At 40.7% G+C, this 16,504-nt stretch overlaps 1 protein-coding gene across 1 annotated transcript in view; it reads right to left on the bottom strand.

Annotated features, from left to right (window-relative positions):
* The window catches only part of RBMX2 (RNA binding motif protein X-linked 2), a 36,821-nt gene that overhangs the window by 4,802 nt on the left and 15,515 nt on the right, over positions 1-16,504 (bottom strand). The window contains exons 4-5 of the mRNA XM_074208145.1: positions 10,631-10,760; positions 3,061-3,238 (exon numbers count right to left, since the gene is read on the bottom strand). Of these exons, the coding sequence (XP_074064246.1) occupies positions 3,061-3,238; positions 10,631-10,760 (308 nt within the window). The remainder of the gene's footprint in view (positions 1-3,060; positions 3,239-10,630; positions 10,761-16,504) is intronic.

The raw sequence follows: 16,504 nt of genomic DNA, 5'->3' as shown, positions 1-16,504 counted from the left end.
TCAGGTACCGTATGCTTGTCCCCTGCCCCCCACATGTAACTCATCTCATGTCTGTGTCTGGATCCCATGTGGCTGGCCCTGATTCCTGTGTGCTCCTTCTCCTCTTGCTTCTCTTTCCCCAGCCCTGATGCATCCTTGAACCTTGTGCCAGACCCCTCCCTCCACAGGCACATGATCCCCATCTGCGGCAAATTCACATTGTATAAAAAAATTTCTTTACATAAAGCAAGAACTGTCTATACACTAATTTACTGCTGGGGGAATCAAAAAGTTTTTCGACAGCTCCTACAAATACACCATGAAAATTATAAAAAACAGGGCAGCTAGGTGGCAGTGGATAGAGCACCAGCCCTGGAGTCAGGAGGACCTGAGTTCAAATCCAACCTCAGACACTTAATGATTACCTAGCTGTGTGGCCTTGGACAAGTTAACCCCACTGCCTTGCAAAAAAAACAAAAAAAATTTATAAAAAAAACCATACCCTTTGTCACAACGATTGAACTGCTATAAAGATACTCTGAAAATATAATTAAAGACAACAAAAAGGAGTTATCTGTTCCAGAATTTCCACAGCAAAACACTAGAAGCAGGGGCAGCTAGGTGGCATAGTGGATAAAGCACCGGCCTTGGAGTCAGGAGTACCTGGGTTCAAATCTGGTCTCAGACACTTAATAATTACCTAGCTGTGTGGCTTTGGGCAAGCCACTTAACCCCATTTGCCTTGCAAAAAAAAAAAAACCTAAAAATAAAAACTAGAAGCAAAACTAAATGTCCCACAATAGGAGGTGAGTTAAATCACAAAACATTATTATTGTAATAGAATGCTCTTATACAACTAAGCCTAATAAATGAGAATGCGAAATTTAGAAAGATCTTTCTGAAAAAAAAAAAAACCTCAAGTGAAAAATTCCAGGCCAGAAGTACAGAGTAAATGACTATAACTCCCTAAGAACAAATGTGGATGAGGATAAATGACCACAGAATCCTGAGGCAATGACTGAAAAGTCATAACATTTTATAAATTAAAACTGAAATCAAATTATTAAAGAAATCGAATTAGTTATACTGACATTGACTATGAATCAACAAGTATTTACTAAGGTTTCAGGCCCCAAGTGAGGTCCGAGCGATAGCAGAAAAAAGGAATGAAACAATCTCTACACCCAAGGGGCCGACATTCTAATGGGGAGACCAAAGGAACAGATGAAATACAGACAACATAAATACACGGTTGATAACTACAAAGAAAGCCAAAGTGATGGAGCACAAGGGAGTTTGTGGGGCAAAGGCTCATGCAGGAGGTGGTGCCTTAAGCTGCAGCTTCAAGTAAAAGGTGGAAGGAAAGAGGGAATGCATTCCAGGCTTAGGCAATAGCCAGTGTAAAGACTCTTATTGGAGTGCAGGATAACTAGAGAGAAGGTCAGCAGGAGGGAAAGGAATGTCCACTTAAGTTGGAGCAGAGCTGACAAAGCCTTTAAAAGCCAAATAGAGGAGTTTCTATTTTATTCTAGAGGCAATAAGCAGCCACTGGAGTTGACTGAATAGCTCCATGGTCAGACATGCACTTAAGGAAAATTCGTTTGGCAGTCATGTGTAGGACAGACAGGACTGAACAAGTCGCTTCACTCCTCCAAGCCCTAAGAAACTGTCTAAGATTTATAGAGAGGGAGTTTCTTCATCCAGGAGTGCCCTATATCAACGAAACCCAAGGTCCAGATGCCTTTTCTCTATACAATAATAACAACAACAACGACAGCCAGCCTTTAGATTGTGCTTTAAATATGACATCTGGTTCCCGAGACAATCCTGTAATGTAGAAGCTGCTATTATCCCCAATTTACAGATATAGATACTGAAATTAAGGCCAAGGGAAGTAAGTGACTTCAACCCAGTTGTGAGGCTTTGGGAAGAGCGCTGGATTTGGAGTCAAGGAAGCCGAGTATGAATGCCAATTCTGTTACTTACTGCTGATGGAGCCTGCCACCCCTACAGGGAGCATTCCCATGGACAAAGTAATGCCAGGTACTGCAAAAAATACCAAGAATTCAGTGACTCTTTCACAACAGCTTAAATAAGTGTTGTACTGAAAACATTTGGTAACCCTGCAATTATCAGGGCAGCATTATTTTATCAAAATTAACTAACAAAAAGATAAAAAAAAAAGAAAATGATCAATGTGAGAGAGGATGTGTGATAATTGGGACACTAATGCACTGTTGGTGGTGTTGTGAACTGATCTAGCCATCCTGGAAGGTGATATGGAACTATGCCCAAAGGGCTATAAATTGCACATATCCTTTGATCCAGCAATCCCACTACTAAGTCTGTATCCCACAGAGATCAGAAAAAAGAAAAAAGGAAAAAGGACGTACATGTACAAAAATTTCACAGCAGCTCTTTTTTGTAGTGGCAAAGAATTAGAAATTGAGGGGATGCCCATCAATTGGGGAATGGCTGAACAAACTGTGGTATATGAATGTGATGGAACACTATTGTTCTGTAAGACATCAAGAGTGGCCAGACTTTAGAGAAGAATGAAAGACTTGCATGAGCTGATGCTGAGTGAAGTGAGCAGAACACCAAGAGAACACTGTCCACACTAACAGTAACACTGAAATGATCAACTATGATGGATGCAGCTCCTCCCAGGAAAACTTGAGACCTATTATGGAAAATGCCATCTACATCCAGAGGAAAAAACTATAGAGTCAGATTGCAGAGCAAAGCAGACAATGTTCACTTTTTTAAACTTCTTTTATGGTTTTTCTTTTTATTCATGGTTTTTTCCCCTCTTTGTTCTAATTCCTCTTTCACAACATGACTAATATGGGAATATGTTAAACACGATTTCACATGTACAACTTTTACCAAACTGTTCGCTGCCATGGGGAAGGGGGAGGGGAAAGGAGAATGATTGAAAAACATGGAACTCATAAACTTACAAATGGATGAATGTCGAAAACTATCTTTGCATGTAAAGGGAAAAATTAAATTAAATTAAATTTCTAAAAAAATTAACTAATAAAAGCAGTCAACAATCAAAGGTGTATTCTGACCCACCTTTTTTATGCTTTTTCACAGGCACCTCATCTTCAGAAGATTCAGATGAAGCCGGAGGTGGGGTTTTAACCCCACAGCCCTTCTCCAGAAGTGTCTTGGTTACATCATCCACATTCTTGGAATCCTTGGGGGGCCTGTAATTAGCCACATGATCCACCCGGATAGTTCTCCCTCTTATCTAGAGTGAGAGACTGATATTATCAGTTAAAGCAATCGGTTACTACACAATGCTCAAAACAACTACCAAAAAGCCTTCTGCTCATATCTACTGCTCAGCCAATCAGCAAGGTACTAAATAGTTAACAGGGAAAATAACAAGGATTTAAATATATAAGTAACAGACTAGCCCCCAATCTTTACTATCAACCAATGGGGAAGAGATCTGTCATGAAACCAAAGGGCAGAGAAAGACCTGGCCAGGTGACCCAGGCTTTTATTTATTTTATTTATTAAGCACTGACTGAGCCTAGGAATGTTCCCAAAGAGAGGTAATGTTGAGATAAAAGAGCCCTGATTACTAGGCAGGATCCAGTTTAGTAGACAGAGCAGACACAAACAGCAAGACCCCAAGTAAAGAACATTACACAGTTAGTCTATTAAAGAGGTACAAGCCAAGTGCCGAATGAGGTCTCAGGGGGCCTAGTCAGAGGCCAGTCAGAAAAGAGAGCTCTGCCTCAACTGGACTCTAAAACATGGGAGGAGCTCAATGTAACACAATCCAGGGCACAAGCATCTACCGCAGGCAGGGTATTACCCTTGGTCCTGGCAATCTAAGATTCAGCGGGAGAGGGAGGGAACAAACAGCCCCAAAGCACCCAAGTGGGAGAGCATGGGGATGCAAGAGACTAAGCAGCTCAATTTGGCTGAAGTGTGGACTGCAAAGGAGACCAATGTGAGAAGACTAAGTGAAAACCCTAACCCCCTCCCTTTTCCTATACTATCACCTTGTTCTGCTCTGACTCTTGGGCCACAGTTAACTCATTGCTTTCATTGACAACAAAAGGAAAAACTGTTCTGGCCCTAATAAAGACAACAGGTCCCCTGCATATATCCGTTTATCCCTGTGGTCACTAGTACCCCCAGGTTTTAGGCTGACCTTTGAAACTCCTGGCTTGCTTGATTTCCAAGTTTTTGAAAATCCTCCTATGGCAACAATCCTCCCACTACCTCTTGTCCCCTATGGTTTCTGCCAATTTCCATCTCTCCTGTACCCAAAGCAAGAGCCATGTCCATCAGGATAACAAGGCAAGCCTTAGCACAGGCCAGGGATTCTTAACCTGGCTCCACAGATCCCCCAAGGAGACTTGAGAGATTTCAAGGGTTCCGTGAACTTGAATGGGAAAAAATCACAACTTTACTTCAAACTAACTTGGTTTCCTTTGCAATTCTATTTTCTTTTATGCATTTATGTTCTGAGAAGGGGTCCATGGGCTTCACTAGAGTGCCAGAGGGGTCCAGACCACCAAAGAGGTTAAGAACCCCTGCAGAGGGTCACTGTCCATAAGGAGAGCTCAGGGTCTTTTCATAAAGAACTCTGATCTTCCTGCTAGTTGGGTATTTCTCTGACTTGCTATATGTTCTTTTGGTGCAAAAGACTTTAGGAATCTAAAATGCCTAGAGCTGGAAAAAAACTTTTAAAAAGTTCATTCTGCAGAGGAAGAAAATGAAGCTCAGAATGAGTGGATGAGTGGCAAGAAAGCAGAAGTTAACAACTGTTAACTTCAATAGTATTCTACTGGCTCATTCCCTATCGTCTATAAAAATGCTCAGGTTTCCAATATCCTTAAAAACAAAACAAGAAACGATTTTCCTCATCCCTTTCATCCCCTTAATTTACCATCCTTTTACAGCTATAATTCTAACAAGAAAAATCTAAATTTACAGCCTCTACTTTCTTACCATCTATTCCCAACTTAACTGCTTGGAATCTGGCTTCCGATCTCACTCCTATAGCACTTTAAGGGTTACAACATGCTTTCCATCCATTACCTCAAGTGACCCCAGGGAGACTCCAAGGTCATCAGTGGCCTCTTAATTATAAATGTGCTGGCTAGCACCATTTGTGACTTTTCTGTAGCATTCTGCATTCTTACCCAAGCTCTCCTCTAGATCACTCTCCTCCCTTGGCTTCCATGACACTTGCTCTGCCTCTGTCTGATCATCTCTTCTGTGTCTCCAATGGTTCACCACTTGTATATGGGACTCTAAAGCACTGTCCTAAGGCCTCTGATTCTCTCAGTGATCTCTTTCTATATTGCAAGGAGCCAATTTTTGCTGCTCTATCCCTAAGACTCTCAATCCTTATAAGCAGCCCCAATCTCTCCACTCAGATGCCCACCAGAATCTCAAGCTTCACACATCCAAAGTGAAATTCATTGCCTCATCCTCCACTACACCTACCCCATCTCTCGATGGCCTATTTCTATTAATAGCATTATCCTCTTAGTCATCCAGGCTTAGACTTCAGAATCACCTTTGACTTACCCTTCTCCCAAACCCCAACAACCAACCTCCCAAGTCCTGTCATTCTAACTCCCAAACATTCCACGTCCAACAGCTAGTTTTACATACAGTGTGCTTATTGAAATATATCACTCCACTCTCCCTTCCTGCTCACACATGCCACCCTAAGACAAATCCCCATCAGCTGGTGACTGAAATACTGTCAGAACCTCCTAACTGCCTGCCTGATGTCCGGCCTCTCCCATCATCAATCCACCTTACTCACATATCATTCCATTGGCACCTAGAAGCAGACAGAATATTGGATTGGGATTCAAAAAGACATGGATTTAAATACCATCTAACAGTTTCCAGCTGTGTGAATGAGGGCAAGTCATTTAACCTGAGACTAAGTTTCCTCATTGGCAAAACTAGCATAACAACATCTTCCAGGTCCCAGAGTTCTTACAAGGCTCCATTGAGTTCAGGTCTATAAAAAGCTTTGCAAATTTTCAAGTCTTATATAGATGTCAGCTATTATGATTACTCTAAATTCTTTGACTCGGCATTGAAGGGTTTCCTTTATCCAGTTCAAGTCTCCATTCCTAGTCATTCCTTGTGTCATGTCTCCTTCTCCCTGCTTCCTGGCCTCCATGGCTCCATCAAACTGGACTGATAGGTGTGTAAATGAGTTATAGCCTTGCAGAATAAACTAAGAACAAGAACAAGAACTACATTGGCTTTCACCTTTGAGCCTCCAAACTTTAGCAGAGACACTCTAGGTGCTTAATCAAATTTATTGTTGAACTGGCTCTTTTAAAAAAAGTTTATTTTAAAAATTTCCCAAAATGAACCAGGTTCTGCCCTCAAGGAGCTGCCATTCTATAGATGGAAACATATACTCACAAGTAGATGCACAGTAAAGAGTTCCAAAGTAGGAAACCAAGAATTTTAAGGGTCAGAGATGAGAGAAGAGGTAAAAGAATGTCATGGTTTAGGAATGGCAAGAAGAATCAAGAATGACTGAAGAGAAGTAATGTCTAATAAGGCTGGAAAGGTAGGCTTAGGTAGTCATATTAGAATGGGCTTTATTTGAACATCTATTTGACCAGGAAAGAGACACTGGAGTTTACTGAGGTAAGTAGTGACATAGTCAGTCATACCTCTGACAGCTAGAGAGGCCAGACTAGAGAAAGAAGAGAGACCAACTAGAAATCCATGGTAACAGTAGTCCAAGCAAGAGGTGATGGAGAGCCTAATTTGGGTGGGGACCAGGAGAATGGATAGGAGACAAATTCCAAAGTTGTTGTGAATATACATTGGACAACACTGAGCCACAGAATGAATAGATGGGATGAGGGACAATGATGATTTGAGAATGACTCCCAAGAGAAATAAGGAAATTCAGAAGGGTGGCTTTTGCATTATGAAGAATGTATTCAGAGTACTTGGGTTCAGATCCCAGCTCTGCCACTTACTTCCAGTAAAGGCTTGAGCTTGAGTCCATTCACTTCTGTGGGCCTCAGTTTCCTCATCTGAAAAGTGAGAGCTTTGGCCTAGATGACCTTTAAGGGCCCTTCCACTTCTAAATCTAGAATCCTAGGAAGGAATATGCAAGTTGCATGCAGATATAGATTTTGCACAAAGAATCCTAGAGAAAATCCAAAGGCAGAGGATCATAATAACAATTGCGTCTCTAGCACTTTAAAGTTTACAAAGTACTTTGCAAATCTTAGTTCATTTGATCCTCACAACAGTCCTGGAAGGGAGATGCTGTTATGAGCCCCATTTTACAGATAAGGAAACTGAGGTAAGCAGAGGTTCAATGACTTGCCTGTGTAACTGGTTAGTATTTGAGACTGGATTTGAACTCAGGTTCTCCCTGACTCCAGGCCAAGTGCTCTAACCACTGTGCTATCAGCTGCCTCTTTACACAACAGGTGCTTAATTAATTTGGGCTGAGTATCTATCTGAAACCATCAACAAGCATTATATGCAATGGGGAGAGGCTTGAGGCATTCCCAATAAGATCAGGGGTGAAACAAGGGTGCCCATTATCACCACTACTATTCAATATATATTAGAAATGCTAGCTTCAGCAATTAGAGAAGAAAAAGAAATTGAAGGAATTAGAATTGGGAAGGAAGAGACAAAACTCTCAATCTTTGAAGATGACATGATGGTCTACCTAGAGAATCCCAAGAAATCATCCAAAAAACTACTAGAAACAATTAGCAATTTTAGCAAAGTTGCAGGATATAAAATAAACCCTCATAAATCCTGAACTTGTCTATATATGTCTAGCAAGATACAGTAGGAAGAGCTAGAAAGAGAAATCCCATTCAAAGTAACCTCAGACAATATAAAATACCTGGGAGTCTATTTGCCAAGGCAGACTCAGAAACTTTTTGAAAACAATTACAAAACACTTCTCACACAAATTAAATCAGATTTAAATAACTGGGCAAACATCAACTGCTCATGGTTAGGTAGAGCTAATAAAATAAAAATGACAATTCTACCAAAACTAAACTACCTGTTTAGTGCCCTACTAATAAAATTCCAAAAAAATTACTTTAATGAGTTAGAAAAAGCTCTAAGTAAATCCATATGGAGAAATAAAAAGTCAAGAATTTCCAGGGATTCAATGAAAAAAAAGTGCAAAAGGGGGCTTAGCCCTACCTGATCTAAAATTATATTATAAAGTATCAGTCATCAAAACTGTCTGGTATTGGCTAAGAAATAGAGTGGTGGACCAGTGATAGACTAGGTGCAATAGCAGGAAACAATTATAGTAATGTGCTGTTTGATAAACCCAAAGAGTCCAGCTATTGGGATAAAAACTCTCTCTTCGATAAAAACTACTGGGAAAATTGGAAGTTAGTGTGGAAGAAACTTAGATTAGACCAGCACCTCACACCCTTTACCAAGATAAAATCCAAATGGATACAGGATTTAGACATAAAAAAAATATTATAAGCAAACTAGAAGATCAAGGACTAGTTTACCTGTCAGATCTATGGGAAGGGAAGCAGTTGGAGAGCATCACTAAAAACCAACTAGATGATTTCGATTACATTAAATTAAAAGGCTTTTGCACAGATAAAACCACTGTAACCAAGATCAAAAGAAATGTAGTAAACTGGGAAACAATCTGTACAACTAATATTTCTGACAAAGGACTCATTTCTAAAATATACAGAGAACTGAGTCAAATTTAAAAAAAAAGCCATTCCCCAATTGACAAATGTTCAAAAGATATGCAAAGGCAATTTACAGATGAGGTCAAAGCAATCCATGGTCATATGAAAAATTGCTCTAAATCATTACTTATTAGAGAAATGCAAATTAAAGCTTCTCTGAGATACCACCTCATACCTCTCAGACTAGCCAATGTGACCAGAAAGGAAAATGATCATTGTTGGAAGGGTTGTGAGAAATCTGGGACACTATTACATTGTTAGTGGAGCTATGAACTCATCCAACCTTTCTGGAGAACGATTTGGAACTACACCCAAAGGGCAACAAAAATGTGCATACCCTTTGAGCAAGCAATACTACTATTAGGTCTATACCCTGAAGAGATGATGATGAAAAAGAGTAAAAACATCACTTGTACAAAAATGTTCATAGCAGCCCTGTTTGTGGTGGCAAAGAATTGGAAATCAAGTAAATGCCCTTCAATTAGGGAATGGCTTAGCAAACTATGGTATACATATATCATGGAACCAGGAGGGATGGGAATTCAGGGAAGCCTGAAGGGATTTGCATGAACTGATGCTGAGTGAAATGAGCAGAACCAGAAAAACACTGTATACCCTAACAGCAACAAGGGGGTGATGATCAACCTTGATGGACTCATTCCATCAGTGCAACAATAAGGGACAATTTGGGGCTGTCTGAGATGGAGAATACCATCTGTATCCAGAGAGAGAAGTGTGGAATTTGAACAAAGACCAAGGACTACCTTTAATTTAAAAAAAAAAAAACTGATATCTTATTGTCTGATCTTGCTATCTCTTATACTTTATGTTTCCTCCTTGGGGATATGATTTCTCTCTCATCACACTCAATCTGGATCAATGTATACCATGGCAACAATGTAAAGACTGGCAAAATGCCTTCTGTGGCAGGGGGGAGGGGGAGGGAAGTAAGATTAGGGGAAAAATTGTAAAACTCAAAATAAAATCTTTAAAAACAAATAAATATATGTGTACTGAATTGAATTTGTTGTTGAAATCATAGTTTAAAAAATTTTTACCATGAGGATTAATAAAATGCTTTCCTCACAATGCCCTTGTAAAGCAGAGAGCTCAACTAACATTACCTGTATTTTCCATAGGAAAAAAAAATCATTTGCCTTGAGGCCACAGAGTCAGTACATTTCTGAGAAGCGATATGAATCAGGCCTCCCGACTCCCAGGCCAGAGCTGTTCCTCTTTCACTATACTATGTGTTTCCCAATCCCTTCTTTGCCCAAGATATCAGACATATATGGAAGGAAGCATGTTGGAATTGGAAGGGAATGATGGGGAGGAGCTCGCTTGAGAAAAAAGAGTACATGCAGTAGAGAAAGATGATCAGGGAAGAATGAGTATGTTCCTTGGTTCTGAACCTCAGACTCCCTCATTTTTTCTTAAAAGTCTTTTCATCTGTAAAATCAGGGGTTTGACCACCTGCAGCACCAAGTGGTGGACCTGGTCCCAGGAGCCTTCGAATCCTGGTTCTAACACTTACTGGCTGTGGGAGCTTGGGCAAAGCTATTTCCCATCTTCTAGGACTGTTTCTTCACTGATAAAATGAACTGAAGATCACCACTACTTCCCCTGTTGTGAAGAAAGCATTCAATAAAAACTCAGAAGAGCTAATAGAGGTGTCATTATTATTATCTAAGCTCTAAGGTCTTCTCCCACTCTGAAATTGTATGCCTTCATATCTAAGGGCCAGAAAAGTGGCAGGACTCAGTACCTGCAAGAGGCTGGGCCTCAGTCTAGTTTCTCCCACTACTATGGGTACAGCAGTTCCTCAACACTGTGCCCTAGTCAAGGCATTGGCTGGCAAAGCCTGTGATGACTAAGCAGGCTTCTCTAGCACATATGAAAAGAACCACTTGAAGAGACACACTCACCTTGATTCCATTAAAATTGTCAACAGCCAAAATTGTGCTTCTCTGATCCTCATAGCAAAGAAAACAGAATCCTTTGGACTTCCCAGTCTTCTTATCACGTACAAGATTAATATTAACAATTTCACCGTATCTAGTAATTTAAAAAAAAAGATTAAAAAACGAGTTAGCTTCAGAGGATATGTCACTAGGTAAAGCATTTGCCCACACAAGGTGACTCAAGATGAATGTCTCTCAAGGCACAGAGGACTTGAGATCTGTGTCAATTGATCAATAAATATTTATTAAATACTTACTAGGTGCCAGGCACTATGCTTCAAAAAGAGGCAAAAGACAGTCTCTGCCCTTAAACAGTTTACAATCTAATGGGGAAGGCAACAAATAAACAAATATATTGAAAGCAAATAATATATAGGATAAATGGGAAATAATTGAAATAATTAACAGAGGAAAAACACCAGAATTATGAGGGGTTGGGAACGGTTTCCTGTAAATGATGGTGCTTTGGTTGGGACTTAAAGAAAGGAAGAGAAGTCAGAAGGTAAACACATTTCAAGCAAGGGGAACTGCCAGAGAAAATGTCCAGAGGCAAGAGGTAGTGACTTTTTGTGGACCAGATGAAAAGCTAGTATTACTGAATTAAAGAGTGAGACGTTAGAAGACTGGAAAGGCAGAGGGAGCTAAGTTATGAAGGGCTTTAAATACCAGACAGAGCAGTTTCTATTTGTTCCTGGAGGTGATGGGGAATCACTGGAGTTTCCTGAATGAGGGTGAGAGGAAGGGGGGATTACATGATCTTGATCTGTGCTTTAGGAAAATCACTTTAGTGGTTGGAGGATAGATTGAAGTGGGGAGAGACTTGAGGTAAGCAAACCCTCTAGCAACATATTGCAGTAGTCCAGACATGAGGTGATGAAAGCTTGAACTAGAGTGGTGCCAGTATCAGAAGGGGGCATAAAAGAGAGATATTGATATCAACAAGCCCTGGAAACAGCTTGGATATGGAGGGGTAAGAGTAATGAGAAGTTGAAAATGATTACTAAGTTGTGAGCTGGGCAGAATGGGAGAATAATGATACTCTCAATGGGAAGACGAAAGTGTGGAGAAGGGAGAATTTGGTGGGGGGAAGATAACAAGCTCTGTTTTGAATATAATGGATTTAAGATGTCTACTGAAGCTGCCGTTATTATCGGCCCAGCTGTCATTGCAACTGTCCTAATCTCTCCCTCTTCTCCCTCAATCTACGCTACTCATGGCAGCAGCTGTTGCCACTGCTGCTTCACCCCTCCCTCCCTTAACTGTTTGACTGTCCAGTTAGTTCATCCCTCAGAGGATCAGTCACTACCAACTGCCTTTACTTCCTGTCTCCTCTCTCCTCTAGCTTCTGCTAACTACAATAATTCTTTTATATTCTTTTTTTTAGGTTTTTGCAAGGCAAATGGGGTTAAGTGGCTTGCCCAAGGCCACACAGCTAGGTAATTATTAAGTATCTGAGACCAGATTTGAACCCAGGTACTCCTGACTCCAGGGCCGGTGCTCCACCCCTAACTACATAATTCTTAAATAAATCTTTTTGGGGTTCCACCACCACCCCAAAAAGATCATGGTTCCTGGAAACATTTAAGTAAGAAGAAATAAATCAGTACCAATCACCATGGCAATCATAGACTAGCCAATTTTGAGTTAGAAGGGACTTTCAGGACCATCTATTCTAGTCAAACTCAATCATTTTTTCAGATAAGGAAACCCAGCTCCCAGAGAACTTGAGTAACCTGCTCCAGATCATGGAGGCAGAGAGAAGAATAACTGAGATTTGGCTCCAGTGCTCCTTAAAACACATCTTGAAAGACCAGGCAAGTACAGAGGGGCAGTAGACTGGATTTTTTTTTGGTAGGGGAGTGGGGGGGGGGGAGATTGGGGGATAAGGTAGCAGATATATGATTTCCTCAGCATTGTTATTTCCTAGTGAGGGAATTTCCTCTGCAACTTCTCTGCAATTTACAGATTTACTTAGAGAATGTCCACAACACTGAGCCTGTTACTGGTACTTAGAGAATGTGCCAGAGGCAAGACTAAAACCTAGCTCTTCTGACTCCAGGGTCAGCTCTCTAGCTGCTGAATTCCTTTGTCATGCTGGTTTCAAATAAAGAACTATCACCCTTTGTAAAGGCCAATGGTGTGTGTTTCTGCACATATGTAAAAATCCATATGCATGATGGATACATATACACACAGAGTAACATCTCATTTCTCCACCACCCTCAGGAAATGAGGTATTTCACAGAAGTGAATTTTCTAGAAACTTATCTCCTTTTAAGCAACTGATCTGTGTGTGTATAGGACAAAGACTTTCAACAAATACCCAATCTTGTGGTCACCACTCAACAGTCCCTGAACAAAGAGTTGAATGGATGAGAGGGGTGTTCCCAAAGAGACTGTAGTAAGAAGTCCTTCCTTAACTGAGAATTCTCAAAACTCAAGAGATTAAGAAAAGCATCTGAGAAAGAATATCACTTTCTCTCTGTCCCTCCTGTCTGGTTCTGTTCATGGTGCTTCCCAAATCACTGCTGCTACCGAATGTCCATCTCACTAATTGTTAGTAGTTTACCAGGTGCTTTCCTCATAGTCCCAGGGTGAAGGAAGCAGTTTGAGAGTGTCCCCATTTTACAAATGAGGATTAGAGAAGTGAAGGTACTTGCCCAAGGTCATGGCTATGAAAAGCCCAAACTAAACCTGGGACTCCTGGCCCAAGATGCTTACTAACTCATCTGTTCAATCTCCCCAATGCTAACCTGAGAAGCCATGGAAGAAAAGAATGGAATTGCTCATTAGCATTGCTAACACTCAATGGTAGGCAAAGGGGACAGAGCCCTGGCTCTAGGGTCAGAGGATCTGTGCTCAAATCCCACATCTGATGCTTACTATCTGAGTGACCCTGGACAAGTCCTTTAGCTGCCTTGGATATTAGCTTCCTCAATTGTAAAATGAGGGCATTGGACTGGATGAGGACCTTTTAAGTTCTAGCTCTCACCCCTACCTAGGAACTAGGCCAACAAAGCAAACTATTCTAAAATGAAAATATTATTGGATATTGGAGAACCAAGGCACAGAATGGTACAGAATGAGGCAGATTTTGTCAGACAGGGTCAATGTGTTCATTTACTTTGCTTAGCTAAACTTGACTGATGTGACCAACAAAATGGATAACTAATCATTTTCTTCTGACCCCCGTGACTTCTCAAATATCTCAGAATTTATGCACCAAAGAGCTGTCCCTATGGTCTAGGACACCTAGAATCCAAAAGAAGGAAAAAAGCCTCCATGAACTGAGGCCCAGTCAAAAGTCATCCACCAGCCCACCTCCCTCCCATACAACTACTGGCAACAAGAGCAAATTAACTGACTCAAGGAGCCAACAAGTGGGAGCCAACAAGTTTGCAAGAAAACCCAACCCCACAGCTTAGTCCCCTCTCACTTCTTCCAGTAGTACCATGGAGATCCAGGCAGTGTGAAGGAGGCAGCATTCTGTAAATGCAAAAGATCACTACAGGAGAGTAGATGTGCAGAGGAAAGGGGGATTGAATCAGAACTCATTCCCACAATCCCTTGCTCCCAGAGCCCTGGAGATCCAAAATAAAGACATCAACTTTGTCATATTAGCCCTGCAGCTCTCAACTGCCAGGCAGACCAGAGGAAAGGACGCCAAGGATTGCACACCTCTCTGAAGCCTGAGAGAAAACGCCCAGCATCTGGCTAGAGTCAGTTCTGTCTCCCCAAGGGTCACTTGGAGCAGAGACCTAAGTGGTAAACCACAGACAGTCTAATGGGGGAGTAGCAGAGATCCAGTTCCCAAGGAAAGTACCACCAAAGGGGAGGGTAGGAGTGATAGGTGAAAATAAAGGGGATGGGGGATGGGGAAAGGGAGAGAAAATGACTAAAATTACCAAAGTTCTTAGAAAAAAGAAAACACAAAGACTCTGAAAATAAACAGAAATCAACACTAAAACCAACAACAATAAAAAGGAAATAAAGCGTCCAGATCTAGTAAATAAGTTCAAGCATCTATGAATAAATACTACAAAACAAATGAAAACTATTCAACAATTGATAAGACAAAGGATTCTGTGAAATTTGAGGAAAACAAGGAATCACAGCATGCTTCTCCTGAATGGTTTAAAGTAAAAGGAAGAATTATAAGAGCAGAATTTATGGCTTCCAGTGCAAAAATAATGGATAGACAGAAAATGGAATCTGAGGTGACAAATCTCACCAAAGAACAAAAGAAAGAATGATAGATTGGGAATGATATACAAAGAACTGAAGAACAATCTAGAAAAAGAGAAGTAAAAAACAGTAACATTAACAGAAAATATGCCCATTATGTAACTAATCCCAAAGAGAAGATAAGAACCTAAGGATAACGGGTCTCCAAGAAGAAAATGACCAAACAAAAATCTTGTATATCATAATGCAAGAAATAAAATACCAGAACTAGAACTTCTGAACACAAAAAACGAAATCCCAAACCAAAGAACTCTTAGCCTCGAGAACAATATGTAAGGCCAGAAACTCTAAAACATACAAAGGTTTAACTTTAAAAATTCAATTCAGAAACAAGTTCTGCAAGTCATCAGGAAGAAGATATTCAAATATAAAGAAAAAAATCAAATAACCTAAGACTATTCTGCACCCACCATAAAATTCAGGAGGGACTAGAATAATATGTTCGGAAGAGCAATGAAACTCAGGATGCAACCTAGGGTGAACTACTATGCAAATCTGAGATTAACCATAAATGTAAAGATATAGAACATTCAATAATAAAGGTGTTTGAAACATTCTTAGAAAAACAGACCTGCCTTGAAAACCCTAGACAACAGAAATATACCTAGGGTGAATAAATACAGCAGTCAAGGATAACAGCAAAGTTTAAGAGAATTGTTTCTAGGGGCAGCTAAGTGGCACAGTGGATAGAGTACTACTCCTAGAGTCAGGAGGACCTGAGCTCAAATCCAGTCTCAGACACTTAATAATTACTTAGCTGTGTGTCCTTGGGCAAGTCACTTAACCCCACTGCCTTGCAAAAAACAAAAGAGAGAGAAGCAAGGTAAAGGAAGGAAGCCTTGTACTGGTGGTGGAAGGGTGGAATCAGGAAGACCTGAAATCAAACCTCACATCAGACTTACTACCCATGTGACCTTAGGCAAGTCACTTAACCCCAAATGCCTTGAATCCAAGGCCAACTCCAGTTGTCCTGATTCATATCTGGTCACTGGACCTAGATGGCTCCGGAGATAAAAGTGACTTAGCACAGCATTCCCTCAATAAAATCCAATTCACATGCATGCCATAGCATCACTTCCCTGTTGTCATGGTCTCCTTTGAGGATGAAGGACAAACAGCAAACAAACAAACAAGAGCAAACTACTATTATATGAAGGGAGATAGGGACCTTGGGCTCTATGTGGTTTGGGGAATTTGGTGCTTGAAAAGGTCACTGATCCAGAACCTGCAGAAGGGGGAGCTGGAACTCTTAAAGGCAGATGGCACCTGGAGGAGTGTGTCAGTGTGTGAGCACAGAGACCTCTCTTTTGAGGCAAATAAGAAAAGAAGATAACTAGGAAGAGAGTATAGATCGGCGGTGGGCTGATTAATCAGAGACATGGTAGAAGGAAATCCTATCACTGTCACTTGCAGGAACTCCTACTGTTCTTGGAATGTATCACAAGGAAAAAGAGGAAATCCATGGAGCAAGCTCTTGAAAGCAGCAGCAGAAAGTGACTTTTGGGCAGATATTCAACGGATACCTTGGAAGTCTTGATTCCAAGAGAGACTAGATAGTTATGTGGGTTTTCAACCAAAGAAATGAAAAACTGG

The sequence above is a fragment of the Macrotis lagotis genome, chromosome X (genome assembly GCF_037893015.1).
Source record: "Macrotis lagotis isolate mMagLag1 chromosome X, bilby.v1.9.chrom.fasta, whole genome shotgun sequence".
Classification (NCBI taxonomy): domain Eukaryota; kingdom Metazoa; phylum Chordata; class Mammalia; order Peramelemorphia; family Peramelidae; genus Macrotis; species Macrotis lagotis.
The sequence above is the reverse complement of the archived record's forward strand: the minus strand, read 5'-3'. Positions and strand labels throughout refer to the sequence as shown.